Source organism: Macrotis lagotis, chromosome X (assembly GCF_037893015.1).
Source record: "Macrotis lagotis isolate mMagLag1 chromosome X, bilby.v1.9.chrom.fasta, whole genome shotgun sequence".
NCBI classification, from domain to species: domain Eukaryota; kingdom Metazoa; phylum Chordata; class Mammalia; order Peramelemorphia; family Peramelidae; genus Macrotis; species Macrotis lagotis.
In genome coordinates, this window is record NC_133666.1 from 424145217 (window position 1) to 424158150 (window position 12934).

At 39.3% G+C, this 12934-nt stretch overlaps 2 protein-coding genes across 7 annotated transcripts in view; one reads left to right on the forward strand and one right to left on the reverse strand.

Moving 5' to 3' along the window:
* Positions 1–652: 652 nt before the first annotated feature.
* Positions 653–6226, reverse strand: CHCHD7 (coiled-coil-helix-coiled-coil-helix domain containing 7). 3 transcript variants are annotated; one of them, XM_074200708.1, is made up of 6 exons: positions 6124–6219; positions 5714–5820; positions 5282–5385; positions 3067–3139; positions 1501–1599; positions 653–843 (listed from the first exon to the last, which is right to left on the reverse strand). In XM_074200708.1, the coding sequence occupies exons 4-6, from the start codon at positions 3118–3120 to the stop codon at positions 739–741; spliced, it is 258 nt and encodes an 85-aa protein (XP_074056809.1). In that variant the 5' UTR covers positions 3121–3139; positions 5282–5385; positions 5714–5820; positions 6124–6219; the 3' UTR covers positions 653–738. The 3 variants fall into 3 exon arrangements, with proteins under 3 accessions (XP_074056809.1, XP_074056807.1, XP_074056808.1); XM_074200706.1 differs by having other exon boundaries at positions 3067–3142; positions 6124–6217; XM_074200707.1 differs by lacking the exon at positions 5714–5820 and having other exon boundaries at positions 3067–3142; positions 6124–6226.
* A 577-nt stretch (positions 6227–6803) lies between these two features.
* Positions 6804–12934, forward strand: part of PLAG1 (PLAG1 zinc finger) — a 62602-nt gene continuing 56471 nt past the window's right edge. For all 4 annotated transcript variants that reach the window (XM_074205908.1, XM_074205910.1, XM_074205906.1 and 1 more), the window contains exon 1: positions 6804–6996. The gene's annotated coding sequence lies outside the window, so the exon portion shown is untranslated. The remainder of the gene's footprint in view (positions 6997–12934) is intronic.

Genomic DNA, 12934 nt, shown 5'->3' on the forward strand with positions numbered 1-12934 from the left:
TTTGCTTGAAAAAATGCATCACAACAGGAAAGCTAAAAGTAACTGTCATACCGGAGACTGTGGTGATAATGTTATCTGTATTATTTTATTAATAATAGGACAAGATGATGAATTGTTGAAGTGATTCTTGTGGATTTTCAAATTCAATTAGGCAGTCTGTGAGGTCTCTTTCCAAGTCAGATTGAGATTATTTTCAGATGCTGCATGGGGGAATAGATTGAACATCAAATGATCAAGGTTAGAATTAGCTCCAACATCTTTCCAGTTCTCTAATTTGCTTTCTAATGTGCAAAATAGAATATTTAATACTCATTATCACAAACCTCAAAGGGTCTGAGAGGATCAAAATGAAAACTATAAATCACTGCATAAATGCAAAATACTGCATTTATAAGTACATATGTAATTCCATGTTACTAGGAATAATATTATCCTTTGAAACATTAACCAATTTATTTTCATTCTAACAAATTTGTAGGAACTAGAAATAGTTAAAAGTACTTATCTCTAACTCTGTAACGTAAGTTGCAATTGTACCAGGACTGTATTAATTAAAAGGAAAAAAAAAATTAAGGGAAGGCACTATAGTGGAGATGGTGCCTGGGTGGGGATGGGGAGAAAAAGAAAGAGAAATTTTGTGGAAATATGTTGATTTAAAAATCAAAATTCCTTAAATATATTTTTAAAGATCTTCTCCAAAATATCAAGTCAAAGAAACAATATTATTGCATATAATCTTTAATAGGGCATCTTTCCCATTGCTCCCAAGATTTTTTCTCTTTCTGCAGCAGTGGGCATATGTGGTTTAACTCCAGTTCGTCGTCTTTCTACCATAATGGCATTCTAAATATAAGCAAACAAAAATCAAAGTTAATTTTATATTTATTTTAACTTTACTCCACTACTTAAAATACAAACAAACAACAATTTTCCCCAAAGGCAAACATAAAAAACATATCCAAGTTTCAAAGGTCAAGATTATAACAAAACAAAAAATAACGAGCCAGGAAAAAAAATGCACCCTTCAAGAAGAAAAAAAAATTGTCAAACGAAGTTGATAATTATCAATGGTAGGGGTGGGGAGGAGTAGGTAGGGAATGGAAGGAAAGAGTAGAGGTTTTTCCCTTAAGTTTAAGAAGGAAGCCTCAAGAAGAAGTCAGCTACTTTATAAAGGTTCTAGAGTTTTATGGTAAGGCTATGTTTCAGAAAAACATGTCTATGAGTATGAGATGTTCCTTAATGTGACACAACAAAGTTAGTATTAAATAGGAGAAACAAATTAACATATTATACTTCTTTGCCAGAAATGGAAATGGGAAAGTTGAAAATAGCTGCTAAGCATCTGTAAACTTTCTGGGCTCTTTGCTTTGAAAGTCACAAAATTTACAGCAGACTTGGGTTGTGATATCCAACATCTCACTTTTCAAATTGGTGTTTGGGCCATAGCTAATTTAATGCTTAAATGACCATTTCAATATAATTTGGTTTAATTCTACTTACCCAAAATTTCCTGCAATTTCTGTACTTCAAGAAGCAAGTGGTACACATTTCCCTGTCATAATTATTTTCATCCATACATCTGGTAGAAGCATCTGATTCCTTTAACATGCAAAACATGCAATATTTAATGATGGAAAGATAAAACTAGTCCATTTTGGAAGCCATTTCAGAACACTCATGGACAAAATTTCAGTTTAAAGGTTTTTCAAATCAATGTATCTGAGAAAAGAATTTAGCTTCACACTTCCTTTCTCCCCCAGAGTCCTGACACTCTATAATGTAGGGGGTTAGGAAATTCTAACCCAGGCAGACCTAAGAGATAAAACCAGGATATAGATGATCCATAAGCCAAATTAACTTCAAGAAAGCCTGATTACACCTAATTCACCAATGTGTCTTTAGGTCTATTTCCATCAGACTGGTAAGTACCATATGTGAAGCAAACAATTTTAGAAAAAGATATTAAACTCTACTTCAAATATAAGTCAGGAAAAAAAAGTTATGTCAATTTCAAGGTGTAAAACTACCACTTACTGAATTAAATCTTCTGATTGACTAGATTGGATAACTCCAAACATCAAAGTGAAATATGTGAATGTCAGTTAGTCAACTGTAGAATATGAGTAGTATGATTATCTGCTTTCATAAGCATAAGAATACACGTTCTTTTCAAGCATACTCTTTTAGGGGTGGCTAGGTGGCACAGTGGATAGAGCACTGGATAGAGCACTGGCTCTGGAGTCGGGAGTACCTGAGTTCAAATCCAGCCTCAGACACTTAATTACGGTGGCCTTGGGCAAGCCACTTAACCCCATTGCCTTGCAAAAACTGAAAAAAAAAAATACTCTTTTAATTAAACAAAGTTATTAGGAACTATTTTAATACATGAAAGACGCTAAATTTACATACTACTAATTTTTAAAAGTGAATATACATATATATGAGAAAATACATACAGATCTGAGTGATAAAAGTTTTCATTGGCACAAATTTCAGATGACTGCATTGCTAAAGGGGGGTGGGGGGGAGGTAAAGCCACGAGTGTTATTGGTCATATCCAACAAATGTCAATAAAAACTTTGTAATACAACATTATATTTTGTTTATGCTATACCTTTTCAAAAGTACTTTAGCTTGAAGAAGTCAGTTCTATATATCCCTCTACTGTTAGGCCTCAAGGACAGCACTGAATTGGGAAATAGAAAAAAAAACCTAAAATTCCAGTGCCAGTTTTTAAAATGCCACACCTTCCACCTTTCTCCATATACATTTGGTATAAAGATTTTTCCACTATTATATATGCATATCTAAGGTGACAATAAAATGGTTTAATGTATAAGTGAATACATTATACAAAATTAAGAAAATAAAAGGGTGCCAAATAAATATTTTGATTGGCTAAGTTGTGAATATTTAAAATATTCCATGAAATAAGAATACAATGGCTGAGAATTTTTAAAAAGTTTATTCAATAATTATAAAAATACAGAAATTGTAAGTTGCAAAATTAGGACTTATTCTTCCAACTCAAATTCTATAAAAGTTAAACAAAATAAAGCCTCCTACCGACAAACAAGGATTTACATCAGGATCTCTAAGTCTCTTCGTAACAACAGGCATCCTAATCTTCTTACTGCTGCTGCTAAAAGTTAGAAAGAAGGTTATTTATATAGTTCTTTAAAGCCTATTAGCACCACTATTGCCTAAAATATTTAAGATTATATTACTCTGAAAAACATGATGGTTATTATGAACTTCAATTAAGTCTCACAATTAGAAATAGGTACTTTACATGTTTTCTCCACCCTTAGTTGCTGACAGGGTACTTTTAGAAGTAGACAGAGTGTTCAAATATACACATAAGTGTGTGTGCATATTTTTATCTCGATATGTATGCTTTAGTTACAAGCAAGTATATATAGTATATCTAACTATAAATAGTTTTATATATGTATAGTGTATGTATGTATGTATAAACTGATTAGTTCATATTAAGTCATTAACTATTTAAATGTAGTTCTCTTGTTTAATCAAGTCTGAATTAGTTAAAATCCAATTAAGTTCAATTCAAATGTGTATGTAAATGGTGGGGGGAGAGGCAAGAAGGATCAAAGAATGATACAGAATGTTAAGAGTTGTTATGTGACCTTAGTGATATAGATTAATGCTCTCTGTAGTTTAAAAAGTTAAAAGAACTGAATGGAAAAAGGGATGTGAGCCAGTCATTGTCTATTTTCAAAAATACAATGTTCAATAATTCCCACTTCATTACAAATCATATTAGTTAACTGATGCTGTCCTTAGATAAAAGGCTTTTGAGGGAATGATACCAAGGCCTATTAGCCAACACTTAAGAGCTGAAAAGTTCTTTATATGTTCTCATTTGAGCCTCACAATAACCCATGAGACAGGTATTGATTCTGTTTCATAGATGAGAAAATTGAGGTTTAAAAAATCTAAAATAACTTGCTCATGTTCACATCTATCTATTAAAGTTCAAAGGCAGAATTTGCAATCAGGTCATCCTGACTCCTAAGTGCAACACTCTCTGATATACTTGCCTCAGAACAAGTGAGTATAAATGGAGAGTATCCTGTGGATTCCTTCACTGATGCTGCTTCTGACACTTAATGGCTATGATCTTGGGCAAAGCCCTTAATCTCTTGATGCACTAGGCAACTGGCAAGCTGGAATTTGTAGGGAAGTTGATAACTTGCACTGATGAAGTAGTTTTGTTTTTCCATGAAATTACAAGTCCAAGCCTTATTCTTACAGAGAAGTTCTAAATTCTCCCAACATAGCATTTTGGGGGGGAATTAAGTTTCTCCCTTGATTAAATTCTTAGATTTTTTTTCAGAAACCTTTCAGAAAGTTTAATATGTTCTTTGCTGTTTTCTATTCTTATCAAATACTAAGTAAAGGAAAATTGAAATAAATTCATTAAAGATGGCAGTATAACCTACTAAGTTCAGATGATAGTCATATGTTAACTGTGTTCATATCACAGAAGAGAAACACTTGCATTTGCTTTGACAAATGGCATGACCAGGATTTTGGAAGGGTGGGAGGGGGAGAAGACAAAATTGATTCTTGGGGGTGGATATATTAAGACTGTATAAGGGGTGGCTAGGTGGCATAGTGGATAAAGCACCAGCCTTGGAGTCAGGAGTACCTGGATTCAAATCCGGATTCAGACACTTAATAATTACCTAGCTGTGTGGCCTTGGGCAAGCCACTTAACCCCATTTGCCTTGCAAAAAACCTAAAAAAAAAAGACTGTATAAGAGTAAAGAGGTACCCAGGCTAAATTTCTTATGTGGGCAAAGGAAAAGTCTGAAGAATTATTTCACTTATGATCATCTCCCAAAGAGTTAAGGAAAAGTTTAGTTCCTTCAGCTTCAATGGAGTTACTTAAAAAAGTATAATAATTTGTTTTCAACATTTAGAAAACACAGATGATGATATTCTAATGATGTTAAAAAATGCTGCCTGAAATGTCATTGGGAAATATTTAAAATGAATAAAAATGTAGTAAAATAAATCTAACACTAAAAATAAGTTAATGTGTGGCCCTTGGGGATCCTGGTTCTTAAAGCGTTTGATACCACAGACATAAAGTATAAGTCAATAGTCATTAGCGATGATAACTGTTAAGTAACAACTAGAAGTTGCTTTCCTTCCTAAGTACATTTTTAAAGGTCTTATTTTTTTCTTGCACAAGGAAAGGCAATGTGCTGTGAAATGATTTTTTCCCCCTAGTCATTCTATCCATTGTACTTACCTCTGGTAAATAAATACACTGTTTTCGGTTAGGCCTACTGGAATTCAAGTGGCTAAAGTGACTTGAAAACAGGCAACTTCAAGGATTGATTTCAGGGTCTATTCCTAAGATTGTGAGGAAGACATGGTTTATCATTAGTAAGGTTCTCTCCTTTTCATCTTCAGGATTTAGACTCTCGGTTTCCCAAAGTTACTATACCACAAATACAATGTATCTTCCAATAAAAATAAGTGGAGTTGCAATCAAAGTCCACTTTGAATCAGGAAGTGGTCAGGTGGAAGAAGGAATACAAAGGATGGTAACTGGCAAAGGCACTGAGGGGCCTGGTCCACTTTCGGGGGGGTGTCTGTGCTCTGGCACACCGAGGAGCCGGCAAGGGCACGCTGAGGGCAGGGACGGGGGGCGCAGCTGGCAGCTGCTTCGGAGACCTACCCGGCAGCTCCCCCAACAGCTGCTCGCTTGGGCCTATCGGAGGGGCATGGCCGCTCCTCCCCCGGCCCCGACCGCTGCGGGGTTCGAGTCTCCCCGAGGACCCAAGCCTGAAAAACAAAATCGAGGCACGGCACCCCTGTTCGGGCGCGGGGGGCAGGGCTCGGCGGGGCTCGCGCTCGCGCGCGGGGGGCAGCGGCGTGTCCCTCGGGAGTGGGTGACGCTCCCCCCGGGCCGCGTTACAGGGGCCTTCGGCGGTGACACGTGAAGGGGGGCCCGCTCCGGCGGCAACAGCGCCCGGCCCCGGGGTGAGGCCGCCTCCCCTAACTCCGCGGAGCGCGAGGAGGCGGCGGGGCGCCGGCCGGGGCCGTCCCAGCCCCCGCTGGCCCCGAGGAAGGACGGAGCCCACTCACCTCTCAGCGCGGACACCCCAGCATCCAGGCCGCCCGCAGCTCCCAACACGTCAATGGCTCACGCAGCGGCGCCTTATGTAGCACGCAGCCTAACTCGCTGCCCCTGCTCCCCCCCGTGGCCGCTTCGTCCAATAAGGTCTCGCCTTCCGCTGACTGACAAACGAATCGGCCGCTGCGAGGCTTCGATGCGGCCAGCCCATCCCCACCCCCAGCTCGCGAGGAGGCGGGAGTAAGGGAGGCGGCGAGGAGGGGGGGGGAGAACCCCGCGGGGTATCCGCCTCCCTTTCTATTTCCCCCTCCCCCACTCTCCCCCAACCCCGGCTCTGCGCCCGCCCCTTAACGCCAGCTGCATGATTGACGTCCAGGCTCACCAACCGGCCGGAGCGACTTGGATCCGAGGCCGGCAGCGGCGCCCAATGGCCGGGCCCGGCGGTGGAGGGTGGCGATGATGGCTCGGAGGGGAGGAGGGAGGATGAAGGGGAAGGTGGGGGGAAGGAGGGCGGGCGCGAAGGGGGGGGGGGGAGGTCGGAGAGGGGCGGGCCATCAGGGAGGCGGCGGCCCGAGCGGGCCGGGGGAGGCGGTGGCGGCGGCGGCGGCGGCGGCGGTGGTGGCGGCGGCGGCGGCGGCGGCGGCGCTGGCGGCGGCGGCGGCGGCGGCGGCGGCGGTGGGCGCGACGTCGGCTGCGGCTGCGGCTGCTGCAAGTTGGGCTGCAGGGGCAGCGCATACACTACAATGGCTGCTGGAAAGAGGCGAAAGGAAACAATTTCCAGGCCCGCCGCGTCCAGCCCGAAATATGAGAAAAAAATTATTAGAAATTCGGCGGGCGGTGTAAAGGCGGCGGACGGGCCGGAGGGAGGATGTTAAAGCCCCGCGGTGAGTTCTCCCGGGGTCCGGGGCGGGCGGAGAGGCGTTGAGCGGGGAAATATCAGGGTTCTTTAAATTATGGGACGAGCCGAGGGGGCAGAGGAGCAGCAGCAGCAGCCGCCGCCGGAGCAGGAGCAGCCGCCGCAGCAGCAGCAGCAGCAGGAGGAGCAGGAGGAGCAGGAGGAGGAGGAGGAGGAGGAGGAGGAAAGTTTGTGCTCCTCGCAGCCCCTGCTCGGGACCCCAGAGAGAGCAAAATAAAATGAAAAAAATCAAACCCAATCCGATCATTGGAAAGGGCAGCGAAGAGCCCCAGCTCCCGCTGCTGCCGGGGCCGGAGGCGACGCGTCCCGGGGACCAAAAGGTGAAGTCGGTGGGAAAAAAAAAAAAGAAACTTTTTTTTCCCCCTTTTCTGAAGTGTTCGGAAAGTTTGAAAAGTTTTTTTCTTCGCCTCCTCCTCCTCCTCCTCCTCTCCTCCTCCTCCTCCTCCTCCTCTCCTCCTCCTCTTCTCTGGTGCTGTGAATATTGTGACAGCAGCAGCAGCGGCAGCAGCGAGAGCGGAAGACATTAGAGACCCGAAAAATCAGGGAAAAATTAATATAAATTCAGTTTTGAGAGTAAACACTCCGCATTTTCCACCAAAACATCCCCGGGGAAAGTCGCTTCCCATGGGCCCCGGCGGAAACCCGCGGTCGGCAATATTTGGGGGGCACTTTGAGTGACTTGGGGTAACTTTGCCCCTTTTTCACCAGAGGTTTTTCTTTCCAGAGAAATGAATTTGTTTTTCCCCTTTCCCCAGGTAGGAGAGTCGGGGTCGGGGTGCTGTGTCGGCCGGGGGGGAGGTGGGAGCCCCGGAGGGGGGGGTTGCTTTGGGGGGTAGGGGGAGGGGGGTGCTAAATGAAAGCAGGAGATCTGCAGAGAGCAGGGACAGCTTGTTGTCAGTATCATAAACAACCAAAATGGAGGGAGAACTCAGGCATATAACCAAATAAAAATTTTTAAAAAATCACAAAAAATGCCTAAAAACCCGGGATGCTCCCCCTTTTCTCGCTAAAGGTAAAAGGATCCACCGCGTTTCCCCTCAGGTCCATTTTGACTTTGCAGGGACCAAGGAGTTAATATTTATTTATTTTTTTAAAACTTTCGAAGGGCAAAAGCCTTTTATAACTCACAACCGACAATGAGAAAACGTGAAAATCCGATGCAAGAGAAGGAGGGAGAGGGAGGGGGGAGGTGGTAGTGCAGAAACTGCTAAACTTATTGGTAATGTGGACTGATCTGAGATAAGATAAATGCTGCATTTGCTATTTTATAACTCCCTTTTCGTGATCTTTGCGTGAGTTTGGGGAGTAAAAGGAGGGATGTCTTTATAATGTCACTTTTCTTCGTCCAGTGGGTACGTGTGATGAAAAGAATAAACCTTTCCGCCTGTAAATTGTATTTTCGTTGCCTTTACGTTTCAGGTTTTGTTAGTGGCTCCCTCCTTTATTTAAACTGAACTCTATAGTAGTCAGGGCTAGAGGTGATGTTGCACAGGGAGGACAGAGAGTAAGCTCAGGACACCTTTTGAGGAGGGCTGAGGAGTTTTTCGGTTTCTCTTTTCCTGACACCTTTGTTTCACCTGTTGCTCGTAAGTAAAGAATATAAGCTGAGGTTTTCTCGTTTTATGTATATAAAAGGATGATGCCTCTTGCATCACATTGAAGTTAATGGGAAAGTGCTGCTGATGTTGGTTCCACGTGGGATCAGGGACAGAACAGGGCATGTTAAAGAGACAGTTTCTCTTTTTCTTATAGTTATCATCACCTATGCAGAAGCTGTCTCTGTACCTAAGAAGGCAAAGGTGCTGGGGGGGGGGAGGATGGGGGGGGGGTGATGATGGGGGGGGATGTCTTTTCTTTATATTACAGAAGTACCTTCAGCTTTGGGAGAAATGGAACGAGATGGAGGACAAAACTTCATAAGAGGGGATAAATGTGTAGATTTGTTTGCATCCAAGCATTCCTTTTGTGTAACAAGTCCTCACAGGAACTTTTTGTGTGAGATTGCTTTGCTTTGGAAACTGATTTTGGAAGGAATTGTGGAGAAATGGAAAGACTTTAAGGTGTATAGTATCATAATAGCATAGCACAATTTAAAGTTATGAATCTCATGCCATGAGATCAAAGGACTCTGTGGGTCCCTAATGGGATTTTATAGCCATTTTATAAAAACTTTAAAATGTAGATTAGTCACTTTGGCTTATGATGCATTGTGGACTTCTTGTTGGATTTTGTAAACAAGTTTGGTTTTTGGTTGGGGTGCAGGGGAAGAGACTTGAACATTTGAGAAATGGCCATTCCTGTGAAAGTATGTATGAACTGTATGAACTGTGGATATAGGTTTACATGTATATAATATATATATATATATACATATATACACACACACACACACTCACTCTGGAAAGGTTGTGCCATCCATACCTCTTCTATGGCTCTGAGCATTTTGAAATGTTTTTAAAATCTTAAGAACAATCAGATTGCATCTTTTGGTATAATTTGTCTTATTAACTGCTGAATGTTTACCTATTGTGAGTTATATCATCTGCCCTCAAGGGTTTGTTTTCCATTAGTTTAAAAATCTGTAATGTGTTAGTGATGATCTGTTTGAAAGTATGTACAATCTATAAGAAATTACTCGCCCTGCATTTTCCACAGGTGTATGCATGTTTTTGAGAGAAACCCTAATTTTTCTTTTATATTAAATAATGAATTACTTAAATACTGAGTGGTTCTTTTCTTTGATAAGAGAGCTGTTTTGGGGCTTCCTTTGCAAATCACCTTTCTTGCTGTATAAACATGATGCTTTCTGTAGTCTATTATAAGTTAACCTGTGTTCACAACTCATCTCTTATCTTTGCCATTTCTCTAAAATATCTATAACTACACTACATTAAGTTAGTTGAATATCAATTTGTGGTTTCTGATTTTGGAAGCAGTTAGAATTTTAAAAAAATTAAACCACATTTATCTACTCTCAAGTAAATACTGAGAAAGGAATTTAATAATATGAAAAATTGAAGTTGAATTTTAATAAATGTCTCTACTTTCAGAGAATGTTATCACTAAAGCCTTGGTGGACCTCAGTTTTCATATTCCTTTTCTTCAGTAAAAGACAAAGTTATCATTGCCTAAGAATAGGCAGAAATGCATTCTATGTTTTGAAAAAAAGGAAACCGTGCTTCAGTAAGCAGAAAGTGACACTAAGAAATCAGTTTTCTCTAAAATCTCATGAAAAGCATTTCCTACAGCATAAGTTAGGTCATTGAGTTGTTCAGGTTACTTGGAAACTTTGTTGTCATTAGTTTTTTATCAATTTAAATAAAATCAATAGTATTATGATTTTCTTTTACCCCTACTCCCCAAATAGTCAGAGTTGGAGGGTGTGTTTCACACAAATAGCTACTGTCTGAATTAGAAAATACTACCAGTGGGTGCTAGTATGGAATTAGTAATTCCTAGGGGAGTTCTCTTTTGATAGAACATAACATGGTATCTAATTTGAATTTTAGTGTATTTTTTTAAAGCTTTTTCTATGTATACCAGAAATATTACCTGTTGGGCATCCCTCTCCCCTAGTTGCTATTAAAAAAGCCTGCTGATTTTCTTTAGCTACTTCTTCAGATGTTCTGGGGATGTTGTATAAAACAAATCTTATCCCCCCCCCCCCAATTAAGTTTGAGAATGCTTTTACTGAGATTATTTAGAATGTATTTAATCTCGCCAATTCAAGTTAGTGAGAGTTCTATTAAGAATTCAGTTCTTCTATTTTGAAAGAAAAATTGAAGAGCTATTATTGATAAAATTCTCAAAATAGATTTTTTAAAGTGTTTTAAGCTCTGCAGATAAATTTCAGTCAATTAAGATAGTGAATTTATTATTATTGATATCAGCTTTAACTTTAGTCAAAAAATTTTCAGACTATTGATTTTACAATTTTTTTTAAATCAAAGTCTACCTTTTGAACATTACATGGAATCATGATTGCTACAATAGATATTTTGGTTCATTAAGTTTTCTGCAAAAGATAAGGATTAAACTGTTTCTTGAAAATGTATCTTTTATCACACACTTTAAAAGACAGATATTTTATCATATAGCTAAGCTATCTTTGAAGTTCTAGCTGTGTAATCAAAGTGATAGTGTCAACTTAGAGGCTTTAATATGTTTTATTGCTTTTTCATTCAGTAAATGAAGCACTCTTTAAATGTGTAGGTTAATAAAGTGGGTGATTTCACTTGTATGGCTTCATTTGCATTGCTTAGCCTATTGTAGTGTTTCTAATTGGTCTCTACATGTATTGAATCTGGTGAAATCTAAAACTTTTCTCTTTGTACTGATAATATCTTAGATTCTTAAGTTAAGTTCTTTGAGCAAAAGAAGACTTTCAGAAGTCTAGAACAAATGAATCTGTTCATCAGAGTGTAAGTTAGAGAAAAGGTAAAAGACAACAGGACTATAAATTCTCCTTTGGAACATTTTTATGTTTTAAGTATCTTGGATAAAATATTTGAACACTTTTTCAGAATAACAATTGGTATTCAGGTCTGAACAAAAAGTGAGCATTTAGATTCCTTAAAATTTTAAGGCAAACAGAAATTAAAAGAGTAGGCACCATATTTAACCAATTAGTAAATGTTTAGGTAGCCTTAGAAAAGTATTTACAAATAAGTTAAATATGATGGTAAGGTACATCTGTATTGATGAGCTGTAAGCCAAGCATGATTTTATAGTTCTCATATAGAATTTCTTTCATGTGTTGGACTAAGAAACCATATTGCTGGTAAAAATTTTGCCTTTCAAAAATGTATCATTATTACACACAATCATTTTCAAATGCTTGTCACAGATTCTTCAAGCCTGAACACAGTTCATCAATATTTTAAATTTATGACAGACTGACATAAAGTTCATTTGTAAATTAAATTTGTCATCAAAGGAAGTAAATTTTTTAATTGATTTGAATCTATACCAAAATTTTCAAATTATAACAGTTTTCCATACAATTACTGTTGTTTAGTTATCAGTGATTGATTCCATGAGAAGCATGCATATATGGAGACTTAGAAGAATTTGTTATAGTCCCATATTTGAAATTTTCCTTTTAAATAGATTGGCCTGCTGCCCAGTATTTTGCATTTTTACTCAATGTGTACACCTGTCACTGCTTCTTCTTTACAGGGTAATGTTGGCAAGAATATGGTGGTATGGAACCACCAAAAGCACTTTTGGTGTTTTTGTTTTCTACTTCTCTATATGTTGTTGAGTTGGAAAGGGGGCTCTTTCACTGTTTTTAAGCTTATGATGCATTATGAAACTTTCTTAGGAGAGAGGGAATGTTATGTCACTTAAAAAAATTGAAGTGGTGTGATACTATTCACAGAGGATGGGGCTCTTCTCAGAATACATTTAAATTGTTAGTATTTAAATAGTCCCTGGATATCTTGTAAACAGAGTTACTGCAGGATCATGGTATTAAAACTAACCACAGTGTGTGTTGGGAATTTGAGATGACTACCTAAGAAATGTGTGTGCATACTTGCACATTGAGTGAGCGAACTTATGCAATTATATCTTAGGTTAACAGGATAAGCAGTTTTGCCTGAAACATTTCCCTATTCCTTGTATTACATTTTCTAAGTTAATATTTTTCTTGATCTTGAAGAACGAGTATTTCTGAAAATTAGAGAGTGTCAAAAAAGCAAATAAAATTTTTTTATTCCATTTTTAAGACCAAAATTTTAACCAATAAAAATGTATGCATGCATGACCATAACTGAGGGCTAAAATGCCACAAAATAGATGAGAAGCTCATAGGTAGATAAGGATTTTGGAATAAAATAATAATTATGGTGAGTTTAAAATTTGACCTATGCAAATGCAGGACCAGTAGCTACAAAGTCAAATGT

Coding starts and splice junctions, on each gene's coding strand:
- CHCHD7 (XM_074200707.1), bottom strand. CDS start 3,120: ATGCCTGTTGTTACGAAGAGACTTAGAGATCCTGATGTAAATCCTTGT. Junction 1,600..3,066: donor ATGTAAATCCTTGTTTGTCG/GTAGGAGGCTTT, acceptor TGCATGTTAAAG/GAATCAGATGCTTCTACCAG. Junction 844..1,500: donor GAAATTGCAGGAAATTTTGG/GTAAGTAGAATT, acceptor GCTTATATTTAG/AATGCCATTATGGTAGAAAG.